General features: G+C 53.6%; 1 protein-coding gene across 1 annotated transcript in view; it reads right to left on the bottom strand.

Moving 5' to 3' along the window:
• Positions 1 to 16,829, bottom strand: part of IFT172 (intraflagellar transport 172) — a 207,807-nt gene that overhangs the window by 69,342 nt on the left and 121,636 nt on the right. The window contains 7 exon segments of the mRNA XM_083178982.1: positions 2,475 to 2,591; positions 2,670 to 2,805; positions 12,605 to 12,702; positions 12,875 to 12,964; positions 13,502 to 13,646; positions 14,210 to 14,330; positions 16,287 to 16,365. Coding sequence (XP_083035108.1) covers positions 2,475 to 2,591; positions 2,670 to 2,805; positions 12,605 to 12,702; positions 12,875 to 12,964; positions 13,502 to 13,646; positions 14,210 to 14,330; positions 16,287 to 16,365 — 786 coding nt within the window.

Genomic DNA, 16,829 nt, shown 5'->3' with positions numbered 1-16,829 from the left:
CCGCAGAGCATCACTGTACACAACACTGCACCAGCCGCAGATCATCACTGTATCCAACACTGCACCAGTAGCCGCAGAGCATCACTGTACCCAACACTGCACCAGTAGCCGCAGAGCATCACTGTACACAACACTGCACCAGTAGCTGCAGAGCATTACTGTACACAACACTGCACCAGTAGCTGCAGAGCATCACTGTACACAACACTGCACCAGCCGCAGAACATCTCCATACACGACACTGCATCAGCCACAGCGCATCAATGTACACAACACTGCACCAGTAGCCGCAGAGCATCACTGTACACAACACTGCACCAGTAGCTGCAGAGCATTACTGTACACAACACTGCACCAGTAGCTGCAGAGCATCACTGTACACAACACTGCACCAGTAGCTGCAGAGCATTACTGTACACAACACTGCACCAGCCGCAGAGCATCACTATACACAACACTGCACCAGTAGCCACAGAGCATCACTGTACACAACACTGCACCAGTAGCCGCAGAGCATCGCTGTACACAACACTGCACCAGTAGCCGCAGAGCATCGCTGTACACAACACTGCACCAATAGCCACAGAGCATCGCTGTACACAACACTGCACCAGTAGCCACAGAGCATCGCTGTACACAACACTGCACCAGTAGCCGCAGAGCATCACTGTACACAACACTGCACCAGTAGCCGCAGAGCATCACTGTACACAACACTGCACCAGTAGCCGCAGAGCATCGCTGTACACAACACTGCACCAGTAGCCACAGAGAATCGCTGTACACAACACTGCACCAGTAGCCACAGAGCATCGCTGTACACAACACTGCACCAGTAGCTGCAGAGCATCACTGTACAGAACACTGCACCAGTAGCTGCAGAGCATCACTGTACACAACACTGCACCAGTAGCTGCAGAGCATCACTGTACACAACACTGCACCAGTCGCAAAGCATCGCTGTACCCAACACTGCACCAGTTGCAGAGCATCGCTGTACCCAACACTGCACCAGTCGCAGAGCATCGCTGTACACAACACTGCACCAGTAGCTGCAGAGCATCACTGTACACAACACTGCACCAGTCGCAGAGCATCGCTGTACCCAACACTGCACCAGTCGCAGAGCATCGCTGTACACAACACTGCACCAGTAGCTGCAGAGCATCACTGTACACAACACTGCACCAGTCGCAGAGCATCGCTGTACACAACACTGCACCAGTAGCCACAGAGCATCGCTGTACACAACACTGCACCAGTAGCCGCAGAGCATCACTGTACACAACACTGCACCAGTAGCCGCAGAGCATCACTGTACACAACACTGCACCAGTAGCTGCAGAGCATCACTGTACACAACACTGCACCAGTCGCAGAGCATCGCTGTACACAACACTGCACCAGTAGCCACAGAGCATCGCTGTACACAACACTGCACCAGTAGCCGCAGAGCATCACTGTACACAACACTGCACCAGTAGCCGCAGAGCATCACTGTACCCAACACTGCACCAGTCGCAGAGCATCGCTGTACCCAACACTGCACCAGTCGCAGAGCATCGCTGTACACAACACTGCACCAGTAGCCGCAGAGCATCGCTGTACACAACACTGCACCAGTAGCCGCAGAGCATCACTGTACACAACACTGCACCAGTAGCCGCAGAGCATCACTGTACCCAACACTGCACCAGTCGCAGAGCATCGCTGTACCCAACACTGCACCAGTCGCAGAGCATCGCTGTACCCAACACTGCACCAGTCGCAGAGCATCGCTGTACACAACACTGCACCAGTCGCAGAGCATCGCTGTACCCAACACTGCACCAGTCGCAGAGCATCACTGTACACAACACTGCACCAGTCGCAGAGCATCGCTGTACCCAACAATGCACCAGTCGCAGAGCATCGCTGTACCCAACACTGCACCAGCAGCCGCAGAGCATCGCTGTACCCAACACTGCACCAGTCGCAGAGCATCACTGTACACAACACTGCACCAGTCGCAGAGCATCGCTGTACCCAACACTGCACCAGCAGCCGCAGAGCATCGCTGTACCCAACACTGCACCAGTCGCAGAGCATCACTGTACACAACACTGCACCAGTCGCAGAGCATCGCTGTACACAACACTGCACCAGCAGCCGCAGAGCATCGCTGTACCCAACACTGCACCAGTAGCCACAGAGCATCGCTGTACACAACACTGCACCAGTAGCTGCAGAGCATCACTGTACACAACACTGCACCAGTCGCAGAGCATCGCTGTACACAACACTGCACCAGTAGCTGCAGAGCATCACTGTACACAACACTGCACCAGTCGCAGAGCATCGCTGTACCCAACACTGCACCAGTCGCAGAGCATCGCTGTACACAACACTGCACCAGCAGCCGCAGAGCATCACTGTACCCAACACTGCACCAGCAGCCGCAGAGCATCGTTGTAACCCTTGGCCAGTGCACTTACCCTGTGCGCTTCCTCCCACATGTCCGCCGCTCTGTACATATTTACTGCACCTTTCCAGTCCTTGCCCTTCAGGTAATGATACTCAGCCTCGCGCAGACGTCCTCCAGCTTCCAGCTCCTGAGGGCAGAAGACAGGAGATGACAGGATATAACAGCACCACGGGTGAGAGACGTCAGACATGTAGGGAGCACTTACCTTGCCCAAGTGGAGGTGGGTGTCAGCTAGGAGGTCTGGGTGATACTTGGCCACCAGGCGGATCATGTCCTCATGCAGATTGTGCTTCTTATACATGGCAATGGCGAGATCGGGTTCCTCTAATGTGATGTACAGTCTACGGGGAGGACAGAAGATGCCGCATGATCTCAATACATCCCACACACAGTGACAATGAAAGAATAAACTAATAATACTTCTGTGTATGATGGCAAACTGGGTGTGAGCGCCCTCCGCCTCCTATACAGCGTCAGTACTGGGTGTGAGCTCCCTCCGCCTCCTATACAGCGTCAGTACTGGGTGTGAGCGCCCTCTGCCTCCTATACAGCGTCAGTACTGGGTGTGAGCGTCCTCTGCCTCCTATACAGCGTCAGTACTGGGTGTGAGCGCCCTCTGCCTCCTATACAGCATCAGTATTGGGTGTGAGCGCCCTCCTATACAGCATCAGTATTGGGTGTGAGCGCCCTCTGCCTCCTATACAGCGTCAGTACTGGGTGTGAGTGCCCTCCGCCTCCTATACAGCGTCAGTACTGGGTGTGAGCGCCCTCCGCCTCCTATACAGCATCAGTACTGGGTGTGAGCATCCTCCGCCTCCTGTACAGCATCAGTACTGGGTGTGAGCGCCCTCCGCCTCCTGTACAGAGTCAGTATTGGGTGTGAGCGCCCTCCGCCTCCTATACAGCGTCAGTACTGGGTGTGAGCGCCCTCCGCCTCCTATACAGCATCAGTACTGGGTGTGAGCGCCCTCCGCCTCCTGTACAGCGTCAGTACTGGGTGTGAGCGCCCTCTGCCTCCTGTACAGCGTCAGTACTGGGTGTGAGCGCCCTCCGCCTCCTATACAGTGTCAGTACTGGGTGTGAGCGCCCTCCGCCTCCTATACAGCATCAGTACTGGGTGTGAGCGTCCTCCGCCAACTATACAGCGTCAGTACTGGGTGTGAGCGCCCTCTGCCTCCTGTACAGCATCAGTACTGGGTGTGAGCGCCCTCTGCCTCCTGTACAGCGTCAGTATTGGGTGTGAGCGCCCTCCGCCTCCTGTACAGCGTCAGTACTGGGTGTGAGCGCCCTCTGCCTCCTGTACAGCGTCAGTACTGGGTGTGAGCGCCCTCCGCCTCCTATACAGCATCAGTACTGGGTGTGAGCTCCCTCCGCCTCCTGTACAGCATCAGTACTGGGTGTGAGCGCCCTCTGCCTCCTGTACAGCGTCAGTACTGGGTGTGAGCGCCCTCCGCCTCCTATACAGCATCAGTACTGGGTGTGAGCGCCCTCTGCCTCCTGTACAGCGTCAGTACTGGGTGTGAGCGCCCTCCGCCTCCTATACAGCGTCAGTACTGGGTGCGAGCTCCCCACCTCCTATACAGCGTCAGTACTGGGTGTGAGCTCCCTCCGCCTCCTATACAGCGTCAGTACTGGGTGTGAGCTCCCTCCGCCTCCTATACAGCGTCAGTACTGGGTGTGAGCGCCCTCCGCCTCCTATACAGCATCAGTACTGGGTGTGAGCGCCCTCTGCCTCATATACAGCGTCAGTACTGGGTGTGAGCGCCCTCTGCCTCCTGTACAGCGTCAGTACTGGGTGTGAGTGCCCTCCGCCTCCTATACAGCATCAGTATTGGGTGTGAGCGCCCTCCGCCTCCTGTACAGCGTCAGTATTGGGTGTGAGCGCCCTCCGCCTCCTGTACAGCATCAGTACTGGGTGTGAGCGCCCTCCTATACAGCGTCAGTACTGGGTGTGAGTGCCCTCTGCCTCCTGTACAGCGTCAGTACTGGGTGTGAGCGCCCTCTGCCTCCTGTACAGCGTCAGTATTGGGTGTGAGCGCCCTCCGCCTCCTATACAGAGTCAGTACTGGGTGTGAGCGCCCTCTGCCTCCTGTACAGCGTCAGTATTGGGTGTGAGCGCCCTCCGCCTCCTGTACAGCGTCAGTATTGGGTGTGAGCACCCTCCGCCTCCTGTACAGCGTCAGTATTGGGTGTGAGCACCCTCCGCCTCCTATACAGCGTCAGTATTGGGTGTGAGCTCCCTCCGCCTCCTGTACAGCGTCAGTATTGGGTGTGAGCACCCTCCGCCTCCTATACAGCATCAGTACTGGGTGTGAGCGCCCTCTGCCTCCTGTACAGCGTCAGTATTGGGTGTGAGCGCCCTCCGCCTCCTGTACAGCATCAGTATTGGGTGTGAGCGCCCTCTGCCTCCTGTACAGCGTCAGTATTGGGTGTGAGCGCCCTCCGCCTCCTGTACAGCGTCAGTATTGGGTGTGAGCACCCTCCGCCTCCTATACAGCATCAGCACTGGGTGTGAGCTCCCTCCGCCTCCTATACAGCGTCAGTACTGGGTGTGAGCGCCCTCCGCCTCCTGTACAGCATCAGTACTGGGTGTGAGCGCCCTCCGCCTCCTATACAGCGTCAGTATTGGGTGTGAGCGCCCTCTGCCTCCTGTACAGCGTCAGTACTGGGTGTGAGCGCCCTCTGCCTCCTATACAGCGTCAGTACTGGGTGTGAGCGCCCTCCGCCTCCTGTACAGCGTCAGTATTGGGTGTGAGCGCCCTCCGCCTCCTGTACAGCATCAGTACTGGGTGTGAGCGCCCTCCTATACAGTGTCAGTACTGGGTGTGAGCGCCCTCTGCCTCCTGTACAGCGTCAGTACTGGGTGTGAGCGCCCTCCGCCTCCTGTACAGCGTCAGTATTGGGTGTGAGCGCCCTCCGCCTCCTGTACAGCATCAGTATTGGGTGTGAGTGCCCTCCGCCTCCTGTACAGCGTCAGTACTGGGTGTGAGCGCCCTCTGCCTCCTATACAGCGTCAGTACTGGGTGTGAGCGTCCTCTGCCTCCTATACAGCGTCAGTATTGGGTGTGAGCGCCCTCTGCCTCCTGTACAGCGTCAGTACTGGGTGTGAGCGCCCTCTGCCTCCTATACAGCGTCAGTACTGGGTGTGAGCGCCCTCCGCCGCCTATACAGCGTCAGTACTGGGTGTGAGCGTCCTCTGCCTCCTATACAGCGTCAGTATTGGGTGTGAGCGCCCTCTGCCTCCTGTACAGCGTCAGTACTGGGTGTGAGCGCCCTCTGCCTCCTATACAGCGTCAGTATTGGGTGTGAGCGCCCTCCGCCTCCTATACAGCATCAGTACTGGGTGTGAGTGCCCTCCGCCTCCTATACAGCGTCAGTACTGTGTGTGAGCGCCCTCCGCCTCCTATACAGCGTCAGTATTGGGTGTGAGCGCCCTCCGCCTCCTATACAGCATCAGTATTGGGTGTGAGCGCCCTCCGCCTCCTATACAGCGTCAGTACTGGGTGTGAGCGCCCTCCGCCTCCTATACAGCATCAGTACTGGGTGTGAGCGCCCTCCGCCTCCTATACAGCGTCAGTACTGGGTGTGAGCGCCTTCCGCCTCCTGTACAGCGTCAGTATTGGGTGAGAGCGCCCTCCGCCTCCTATACAGCGTCAGTACTGGGTGTGAGCGCCCTCCGCCTCCTGTACAGCATCAGTACTGGGTGTGAGCGCCCTCCGCCTCCTATACAGCGTCAGTACTGGGTGTGAGCGCCCTCCGCCTCCTATACAGCGTCAGTACTGGGTGTGAGCGCCCTCCGCCTCCTATACAGCGTCAGTACTGTGTGTGAGTGCCCTCCGCCTCCTATACAGCGTCAGTATTGGGTGTGAGCGCCCTCCGCCTCCTATACAGCGTCAGTATTGGGTGTGAGCGCCCTCCGCCTCCTATACAGCGTCAGTATTGGGTGTGAGTGCCCTCCGCCTCCTATACAGCGTCAGTACTGGGTGAGAGCGCCCTCCGCCTCCTATACAGTGTCAGTACTGGGTGTGAGCGCCCTCCGCCTCCTGTACAGCGTCAGTACTGGGTGTGAGCGCCCTCCGCCTCCTGTACAGCGTCAGTACTGGGTGTGAGCGCCCTCCGCCTCCTATACAGCGTCAGTATTGGGTGTGAGCGCCCTCCGCCTCCTATACAGCGTCAGTACTGGGTGTGAGTGCCCTCCGCCTCCTATACAGCGTCAGTATTGGGTGTGAGCGCCCTCCGCCTCCTGTACAGCGTCAGTACTGGGTGTGAGCGCCCTCTGCCTCCTGTACAGCATCAGTATTGGGTATGAGCGCCCTCTGCCTCCTGTACAGCGTCAGTACTGGGTGTGAGCGCCCTCCGCCTCCTATACAGCGTCAGTACTGGGTGTGAGCGCCCTCCGCCTCCTGTACAGCGTCAGTACTGGGTGTGAGCGCCCTCTGCCTCCTATACAGCGTCAGTACTGGGTGTGAGCGCCCTCCGCCTCCTGTACAGCGTCAGTACTGGGTGTGAGCGCCCTCCGCCTCCTGTACAGCGTCAGTACTGGGTGTGAGCGCCCTCTGCCTCCTGTACAGCATCAGTACTGGGTGTGAGCGCCCTCCGCCTCCTATACAGCGTCAGTATTGGGTGTGAGCGCCCTCCGCCTCCTATACAGCGTCAGCACTGGGTGTGAGCACCATCCGCCTCCTGTACAGCGTCAGTACTGGGTGTGAGCGCCCTCTGCCTCCTGTACAGCATCAGTATTGGGTATGAGCGCCCTCTGCCTCCTGTACAGCGTCAGTACTGGGTGTGAGCGCCCTCCGCCTCCTATACAGCGTCAGTACTGGGTGTGAGCGCCCTCCGCCTCCTGTACAGCGTCAGTACTGGGTGTGAGCGCCCTCTGCCTCCTATACAGCGTCAGTACTGGGTGTGAGCGCCCTCCGCCTCCTGTACAGCGTCAGTACTGGGTGTGAGCGCCCTCCGCCTCCTGTACAGCGTCAGTACTGGGTGTGAGCGCCCTCTGCCTCCTGTACAGCATCAGTACTGGGTGTGAGCGCCCTCCGCCTCCTATACAGCGTCAGTATTGGGTGTGAGCGCCCTCCGCCTCCTATACAGCGTCAGCACTGGGTGTGAGCACCATCCGCCTCCTGTACAGCGTCAGTACTGGGTGTGAGCGCCCTCTGCCTCCTGTACAGCATCAGTATTGGGTATGAGCGCCCTCCGCCTCCTGTACAGCGTCAGTACTGGGTGTGAGCGCCCTCCGCCTCCTATACAGCGTCAGTACTGGGTGTGAGCGCCCTCCGCCTCCTGTACAGCGTCAGTACTGGGTGTGAGCGCCCTCTGCCTCCTATACAGCGTCAGTACTGGGTGTGAGCGCCCTCCGCCTCCTGTACAGCGTCAGTACTGGGTGTGAGCGCCCTCCGCCTCCTATACAGCGTCAGTATTGGGTGTGAGCGCCCTCCGCCTCCTATACAGCGTCAGTATTGGGTGTGAGCGCCCTCCGCCTCCTATACAGCGTCAGTATTGGGTGTGAGCGCCCTCCGCCTCCTATACAGCGTCAGTATTGGGTGTGAGCGCCCTCCGCCTCCTATACAGCGTCAGTACTGGGTGTGAGCGCCCTCCGCCTCCTATACAGAGTCAGTACTGGGTGTGAGCGCCCTCCGCCTCCAATACAGCGTCAGTACTGGGTGTGAGCGCCCTCCGCCTCCTATACAGCGTCAGTATTGGGTGTGAGCGCCCTCCGCCTCCTATACAGCGTCAGTATTGGGTGTGAGCGCCCTCCGCCTCCTATACAGCGTCAGTATTGGGTGTGAGCGCCCTCCGCCTCCTATACAGCGTCAGTATTGGGTGTGAGCGCCCTCCGCCTCCTATACAGCGTCAGTACTGGGTGTGAGCGCCCTCTGCCTCCTGTACAGCATCAGTACTTGGTGTGAGCGCCCTCCGCCTCCTATACAGCGTCCGTACTGGGTGTGAGCGCCCTCCGCCTCCTATACAGCGTCAGTATTGGGTGTGAGCGCCCTCCGCCTCCTATACAGCATCAGTATTGGGTGTGAGCGCCCTCCGCCTCCTATACAGCGTCAGTATTGGGTGTGAGCGCCCTCCGCCTCCTATACAGCGTCAGTATTGGGTGTGAGCGCCCTCTGCCTCCTATACAGCGTCAGTATTGGGTGTGAGCGCCCTCCGCCTCCTGTACAGCGTCAGTATTGGGTGTGAGCGCCCTCCGCCTCCTATACAGCGTCAGTACTGGGTGTGAGCGCCCTCCGCCTCCTATACAGCGTCAGTATTGGGTGTGAGTGCCCTACGCCTCCTATACAGCATCAGTATTGGGTGTGAGTGCCCTCCGCCTCCTATACAGCATCAGTATTGGATGTGAGCACCCTCTGCCTCCTATACAGCGTCAGTATTGGGTGAGAGCACCATCCGCCTCCTGTACAGCGTCAGTATTGGGTGTGAGCGCCCTCCGCCTCCTGTACAGCGTCAGTATTGGGTGTGAGCGCCCTCCGCCTCCTGTACAGCGTCAGTATTGGGTGAGAGCACCATCCGCCTCCTGTACAGCGTCAGTATTGGGTGTGAGCGCCCTCCGCCTCCTGTACAGCGTCAGTATTGGGTGTGAGCGCCCTCTGCCTCCTGTACAGCGTCAGTATTGGGCGTGAGCGCCCTCCGCCTAATGATACAGCGTCAGTATTGGGTGTGAGCGCCCTCAGCCTCCTATATCGCATCAGTATTGGGTGAGAGCAACCCTCCGCCTCCTATACAGCATCAGTACTGGGTGTGAGCACCCTCTGCCTCCTATACAGCGTCAGTACTGGGTGTGAGCGCCCTCCGCCTCCTGTACAGCATCAGTATTGGGTGAGAGCGCCCTTCGCCTCCTATACCGCGTCAGTATTGGGTGAGAGCGCCCTCCGCCTCCTATACAGCATCAGTACTGGGTGTGAGCGTCCTCCGCCAACTATACAGCATCAGTACTGGGTGTGAGCGTCCTCTGCCTCCTGTACAGCGTCAGTACTGGGTGTGAGCGCCCTCCGCCTCCTGTACAGCGTCAGTACTGGGTGTGAGCGCCCTCTGCCTCCTGTACAGCGTCAGTATTGGGTGTGAGCGCCCTCCGCCTCCTATACAGCGTCAGTACTGGGTGCGAGTGCCCTCCGCCTCCTATACAGCGTCAGTACTGGGTGTGAGCGCCCTCCGCCTCCTGTACAGCGTCAGTACTGGGTGTGAGCGCCCTCTGCCTCCTATACAGCGTCAGTACTGGGTGTGAGTGCCCTCCGCCTCCTATACAGCATCAGTATTTGGTGTGAGTGCCCACCCCCTCCTATACAGCATCAGTATTTGGTGTGAGCGCCCTCCGCCTCCTTGTGTGTTGTTGCTGTGCTCCGTCGTGCCATAGTGTATGACCTGGGACATAAAACAAACTCACCTTTGTAGTAGAGTTTGGCTGTTCTTCAGCCGGGGGGAAAACACACAAAACAATACACGTCCATAGAAAATATATTTTTTGCCCCTAAAGCTGTCGCCACAATTACCAATAACAGGTCACCGGAATAGGTGGCCAGCAATCAGCTTGCCAGTGCCAAGTTCTGCTTATAACTCTCATCACAGTCCTGGAGCCATCAGCTAAAACATCAAATTCTGCTGGTGAAGTGCATATCTTGATAAATTAGCACTGGTGTTTAACATAGGTATATGCTATGCTCTAAGACCAGTACATTGTCCCCAGCCACTCCCTGCTGGTTACTAGGTAAGTCTGGAGGAGGCACAGTCTGCTCAGCAGTGGCGGTGAAAGAGAGGAGGGGCTCACATTATGCTACCTGTCAGGATGTTTCCTCTTGTAGCTGGATAGGGGTATGTGCTATGCTCTAAGACCAGTACATTGCCCCCAGCAACTCCCTGCTGGTTACTATGTAAGTCTGGAGGAGGCACTACTGAGATATATATCGAGTCTGATCAGCAGTGGCGGTGAAAGGGAGGAGGGGCTCCCATTATACAAACCATGTCAGTTGTACTCACCATCCTTGAAAAAGGCAGCTGGGACCGCCGAAACATGTTGGAAGCGAAGTGAGTCTTACCTTTTGTTTTTATTCTGTATTTGTGGCCTATGGCAATTTGGCCACACTACAGGTTTTTCTATTAAATGCTTTTATCCTGAGACCGGTCCCCCTCTCTGGTTTCTGGCATACCACCTTCAAAATGTGGGGCGAATAGTGTGAGTGGACTGTGAGGGGATCCTCTCCATAAAGATACCATTATATGTGTATTACACCTGCTTACACAGTGAGTATGGTATGCAGTTACCCTGCCTATTGTGATCCATCATTGGCTTGCTTGATTTGGATTCAACAGTTTAAAGATACCTTTGTATGCTTTAAATCTGATTTATCAGTAAGTACGGTACGCACCTCTGATCACGTTTCACCCCTTCTGGTACTGATCTGATATTTTTCACACTGGTGAACCCATAAAAGATACCTTTACACACTTTGACCATACCACTGCTATGTGAGTTTTGGTACAGAGAAATCATTTTGGGAATCAGTTTACCCCATTATATTGGATTTTATGTTGTGTCACTTATACACATTCTTTGTTTTTTTTGCATCATTCTGAGAAAAAACAACACCTCCATTGAACACACAAGTCAAGCGCCTTCAATTCCTTTTTGGTTTGGGAGTATTTGCAAGTGAGGAATACCAAGTGGTCCTCCTTTTGGGATTGAGGCTGCAAGGTCTAATAGTGCCTTGGGACATTTCCACATTTTTGTTGTTTGAGATATATACACAGTCTGCTCAGCAGTGGCAGTGTAAGAGAGGAGGGGCTCACATTATGCTGCCTGTCAGGATGCTTCCTCCTGTAGCTGGGTAGGGGTATGTGCTATGCTCTAAGACCAGTACATTGCCCCCAGCAACTCCCTGCTGGTTGCTACGTAAGTCTGGAGGAGGCACTGCTGAGATATGTATACAGTCTGCTCAGCAGTGGCGGTGAAAGAGAGGAGGGCTCACATTATGCTGATTGTCGGGATGCTTCCTCCTGTAGCTGGGTAGGGGTATGTGCTATGCTCTGTGACCAGTACATTGTCCCCAGCCACTCCCTGCTGCTCACTACATTAATCTGGGGGAGGCACTGTTGATATATATATACAGTCTGCTCAGCAGTGGCAGTGTAAGAGAGGAGGGGCTCACATTATGCTGCCTGTCAGGATGCTTCCTCCTGTAGCTGGGTAGGGGTATGTGCTATGCTCTGTGACCAGTACATTGTCCCCAGCCACTCCCTGCTGCTCACTACATTAATCTGGAGGAGGCACTGCTGAGATATATATACAGTCTGCTCAGCAGTGGCAGTGTAAGAGAGGAGGGGCTCACATTATGCTGACTGTCGGGATGCTTCCTCCTGTAGCTGGGTAGGGGTATGTGCTATGCTCTAAGACCAGTACATTGTCCCCAGCCACTCCCTGCTGGTCACTAAATTAATCTGGAAGAGGCACTGCTGAGATATATATACAGTCTGCTTAGCAGTGGTGGTGAAAGAGAGGAGGGGCTCACATTATGCTGACTGTCGGGATGTTTCCTCTTGTAGCTGGATAGGGGTATGTGCTATGCTCTAAGACCAGTACATTGCCCCCAGCCACTCCCTGCTGGTCACTACGTAAGTCTGGAGGAGGCACTGCTGAGATATATACACAGTCTGCTCAGCAGTGGTGGTGAAAGAGAGGAGGGGCTCTGATTATGCTGCCTGTCAGGATGCTTCCTCTTGTAGCTGGGTAGGGGTATGTGCTATGCTCTAAGACCAGTACATTGCCCCCAGCCACTCCCTGCTGGTCACTACGTAAGTCTGGAGGAGGCACTGCTGAGATATATGTACAGTCTGCTCAGCAGTGGCGTTGTATGAGAGGAGGGGCTCCCATTATGCTGCCTGTCAGGATGTTTCCTCTTGTAGCTGGATAGGGGTATGTGCTATGCTCTGGGACCAGTACATTGCCCCCAGCCACTCCCTGGAGGAGGGGCTCCCATTATGCTGCTTGTCGGGATGCTTCCTCCTGTAGCTGGAAAAGGGTATTTGCCATGCTCAGTGTACAGCAGAAGGCCAGAACTATTACACAAATAAAGGATTCTCCACTGATCTTTTGGCCTAAGAACAGATGGTTTCCAATTGAAATTCTTCTGGGGCTCTTACCTCTCGGCCTCCTTGTAACGAGCCACTTTCTCCAGCTCCTTGGCCTGAGTGACATACAGAGTGGACACGTCCTCCGAGTTCATGTACCTTACCGCCAGCTGCAAAGACATATGCACATAGTAATTCTGGTATTCGCTGAGTAGTTTCCCATAATAACATCCATTTACACTCACTCCATGCAGACCTCAGCATTCCCCAGCAGGCCACCCAACAGGTCACCTCCCAGGCTAACCCCCATACACAGGATCAAATGTCAGAGACTTGTCCTACCGCATGTGCCTTCTCCAGGAGACCAGATTGCGTGTACATGTCAATGGCGTCCTTGCTCCTCCCAGCCTTTATATAGAGCTGCTCAGCCAGCTGGAATTACATGAAACACATACATTAACTGTTACACTAATGACCAGGGAGGCACGAAGGCCTCACCCAAACTACAGGTACCGCAAAAGGCATCAGTCACTGCAGGGGACCTCATAGGCTTATTAAGATATGTAGGGGATCAGTTACTGGGGAGGCCTGGGCATTATAGCCTTCTACAGACAGGTGGAAGATGAGTCACAGGGGGGACATTATAGCCATACAGATAGATAGGGGGATCAGTTACTGTGGGAGATGAGTCTCCGTGGTATTAGGGCCCCTTACCATCAGGGAGAAGGCTTGCCCATCTCTCACCTGGTACTCCTGCACGGAGGAGTAATGCTGGGCTATATGCAGGTGGGGGGGGGGGGGCACTGTGGTATTAGGGAGTGTCACCATTAGGAAGCAGGCTGCTCTGTCTCTCACCTGGTACTACTGCACAGAGGAGTAATGTTGGGCTATACGCAGGTGTGGGGGGGGGGGGGTCAATGTGGTATTAGGGAGTGTCACCATTAGGAAGCAGGGTGCTCTGTCTCTCACCTGGTACTCCTGCACAGAGGAGTAATGCTGGGCTATACGCAGGTAGTACTGGCTGGCAGTCTTGGGCTCCTGTAGTTCTAAGATGTGGATTGCTTTCTTCCACTGACGTGCTCCTAATGCAGCATCAATAGCTTTCACTGAACACCTGTAAGGAGAAACGTCTCTCAATATGTGTGTGTGCATGTGTGTGTGTATGTGTGTGTGTATGTGTGTGTGTGTGTGTGCGCGAGCAACTACAGCTGTGTAATAAGCATATGAGATATATGCATGCACGTGTATGTGATCAATATGTATGTATATGTGATCACTGTGTATGCATGTACGTGTGTGCGTGCGATCAATATGTATGTAAGTGTGTTCACTGTGTATGCATGTACATGTGTGAGTATGTATGTGAAACTGTGTGTGTGTGTATGTGATCAATATGTATGTATGTATGTATATATGTGTGATCACTGTGCATGATGTACGTGTGTGTGTGTGTGCGTGTATGTATGTGAAACTGTGTGTGTGTATGTGATCAATATGTATGTATGTATGTATGATCACTGTGCATACATGTACGTGTGTGTGTGTATGTGAACACTGTGTGTGTGTGTGTGTGTATGTGATCAATATGTATGTGTGATCACTGTGCATGCATATTGTGATCACTGTATGTATATGTGTATGTACTCTATATGTGTGATACAGTCCTCATCCCCTCACCCAGCCTCGATGTAGTGATTGATAGCAGCATCCAGCTGTTTCTGCTGCACCAGGTAATCTCCCCAGGACTCCTCCAGCGTTACCACCTCCGCAGGAAAGGCTGCCCGCGCCAGCTCTACGGCTGAGAGACCAAGTACAGAGACAGATCAGAGTATGGCCACAGCTAATCTCTATACCGAGGACTTCATAGCATGTATGTAAACATGAACCCAATACCCATGGTCCCTGGAGAATAATCAGCTATGTGCCGCTTACACACCAACCTACAGTATTACAATTACTGCCAGAGATAGATAGATAGAGAGATAGACAGATAGACAGAGAGAGAGAGAGATAGACAGATAGAGAGAGATAGACAGAGAGAGAGATAGAGAGAGATAGACAGATAGAGAGAGATAGACAGAGAGAGAGATAGAGATAGACAGATAGATAGATAGATAGATAGATAGAGAGATAGACAGAGAGAGAGAGATAGATAGATAGAACCAACATATACAGTACCACTCTAGTTCCCAGTTAAAGAACGAGACCCGGTGACAAAAGACCGACTGAGAGAAAATTCTGCATTATTGGGAAAGTTGGACTTACTAATCCCCCAGAGAGGACTATTGCTCATACAGCATCTGACCTATTAGCTGCAGGCACTGCTTATAACAGTCTCCCATATACAGAGGGTCCATTATCGCACCCTGGAAAGTGACTGTCTTTGCGTTTATGCTGTATGTCCGTGTGTCTTTTTATTGATTTGCATATTCTTTGTTTATTGTATAAAAAATATTTTTTTAATTACACACTGATTAATTCATTGTTCCACATTGCCCTGAGCGCCCCACTTTTACTTTCTATAAGAACCTGTGACTCTGATGTTAATTATGGCAGTCTTCCCAAATGTGTACTCCCTAAATATCTGTATAAATAACCGTATATGTGTAGACATCCTAGGTCCTGGTAGTAGTAACCAAGTCACCCAACTCTTAGATTAGAATCTGTTCATTTAATGTGTGGTCTTTGTTACAGGGATCAGAGGACAAGGTCCCCTATACAGGCTAGGGAGGAGTAGGGACAACAGGTACTAGCTGACAAATACATACCCCCTTACGCGTACACCTTCCCCCCAAATACCAAGACACACTACATGCCCACACACAAATGATTTTTTAGCAGGTTTAGCGACCCATGTTTACCAATAATCGGTCGATATCGGCCGGATGCGCGCACCTGCTATTTACATGCTGCATGAAATATCAGAATATTTAGCAAAAGATCCATAGGAACGCACACGGGATGTTAAGATAAATCTGTGGTGAAGATGTGCGCTTGCCTGAAATCTGGACCAGGACAGGCAAAAGATTTCAAGGCTAATTTATGCGCACATCTTAAGATCACAGATCTTTCTAGTCTGTGGGCACCTTAAGGATGGATAAAACCCAGGTGTATGGGTCAGTCCCCAGAAAGAGATCTGCCCACACGAAGGTGTCAATCCCCTCACCTAGTCACTGGTGGGGGACAGGATACATTTATTGACACAAGCTTTAAAGCCAGATGAAGGGAGCGATGTAATCAGCCCCTGGACTGGTAATAGGAGACCCTGTTACATTCATTTACAACTGTGACCAGCATTGGAAGAGTTAAGTATTCCCTGAGGGGCGAGAGAGGTGCCCTGAGATATTAGTTGGAGCATTCAGGGAGAGAGGAGAGATGTGAGTGAGTCAGCTCTGGGAGTCGGGGACTGGCGTGTCCTGCCCAAAACAATGCCCACTGGGTCTAACCTGAGGGGTAACGTGGTAAGGTTCTGCCAACGTGAGGAATACTGACGGCCTTTCTGTATATATTGTATATATACTGTAGTTGCTGATGTTACATGTATAACCAGTGTGTAAAATAAAGGTTTTGTACCTTTGCTATTGTGTATTCCTGTGCGATCTTTAAAACTCAGAAAGAACCAGGGGGCTATGCGAGAGGCAAAAGGCTCGCCGTGCAGCCGCATAGATCCTGGGGTCCTCACACATGTTTGCAAGCATGGGTCACCAACATCTCACACCCCAAGGGACACACAAAGTTGTGCAGGTGCCATTACCTTTCCTGAAGGCACTCCCTTTGCAGTAGCATTCTAGTGCCCGGCGCATGTTCTTCATATTTTCCAGCAGATCTCCAGCCTATAACAGAAGGACGCTGTATATCAGTTATGTCAGAGAGAAGACCGGTCATAGTTCCTGTTTCCCTGCATGTCACCTGCCATCCTTCTTGTGTTCCTGGATGTTCTGCTCCTGCTCCCTAGGAGACTCCCGCTGCCCTCCTGTGATGGTTCTGGTAACCATAAGTGCTCAATTTTGGAGCCCAGGTGTAACTTCCTTATTATTATTATTTGCAACTTAAGTGCACAGAATTCTCTTTAACTCCCCTTGTTGTATGCTCTGGCCCTTGGAGGTTTGGTGTGTGCCACAGGGTTCCAATTACCCCAACAGGGCTATTTCATGTGTTTATTACTTTCAGTTCTTTTTGTGTGGTTTGCAGTGTATTGGTGTGGTGTTATATTGCCTGTTGTGTGCCTGCGACGAGGTCGCTTACTTGATTTTGTTCCCCCTAGTATTGGCTCAGGAGCCGTTAGCAAGTGGCCCCA

Source organism: Crinia signifera, chromosome 3 (assembly GCF_055691185.1).
Source record: "Crinia signifera chromosome 3, ASM5569118v1, whole genome shotgun sequence".
NCBI lineage: Eukaryota > Metazoa > Chordata > Amphibia > Anura > Myobatrachidae > Crinia > Crinia signifera.
The sequence above is the reverse complement of the archived record's forward strand: the minus strand, read 5'-3'. Positions and strand labels throughout refer to the sequence as shown.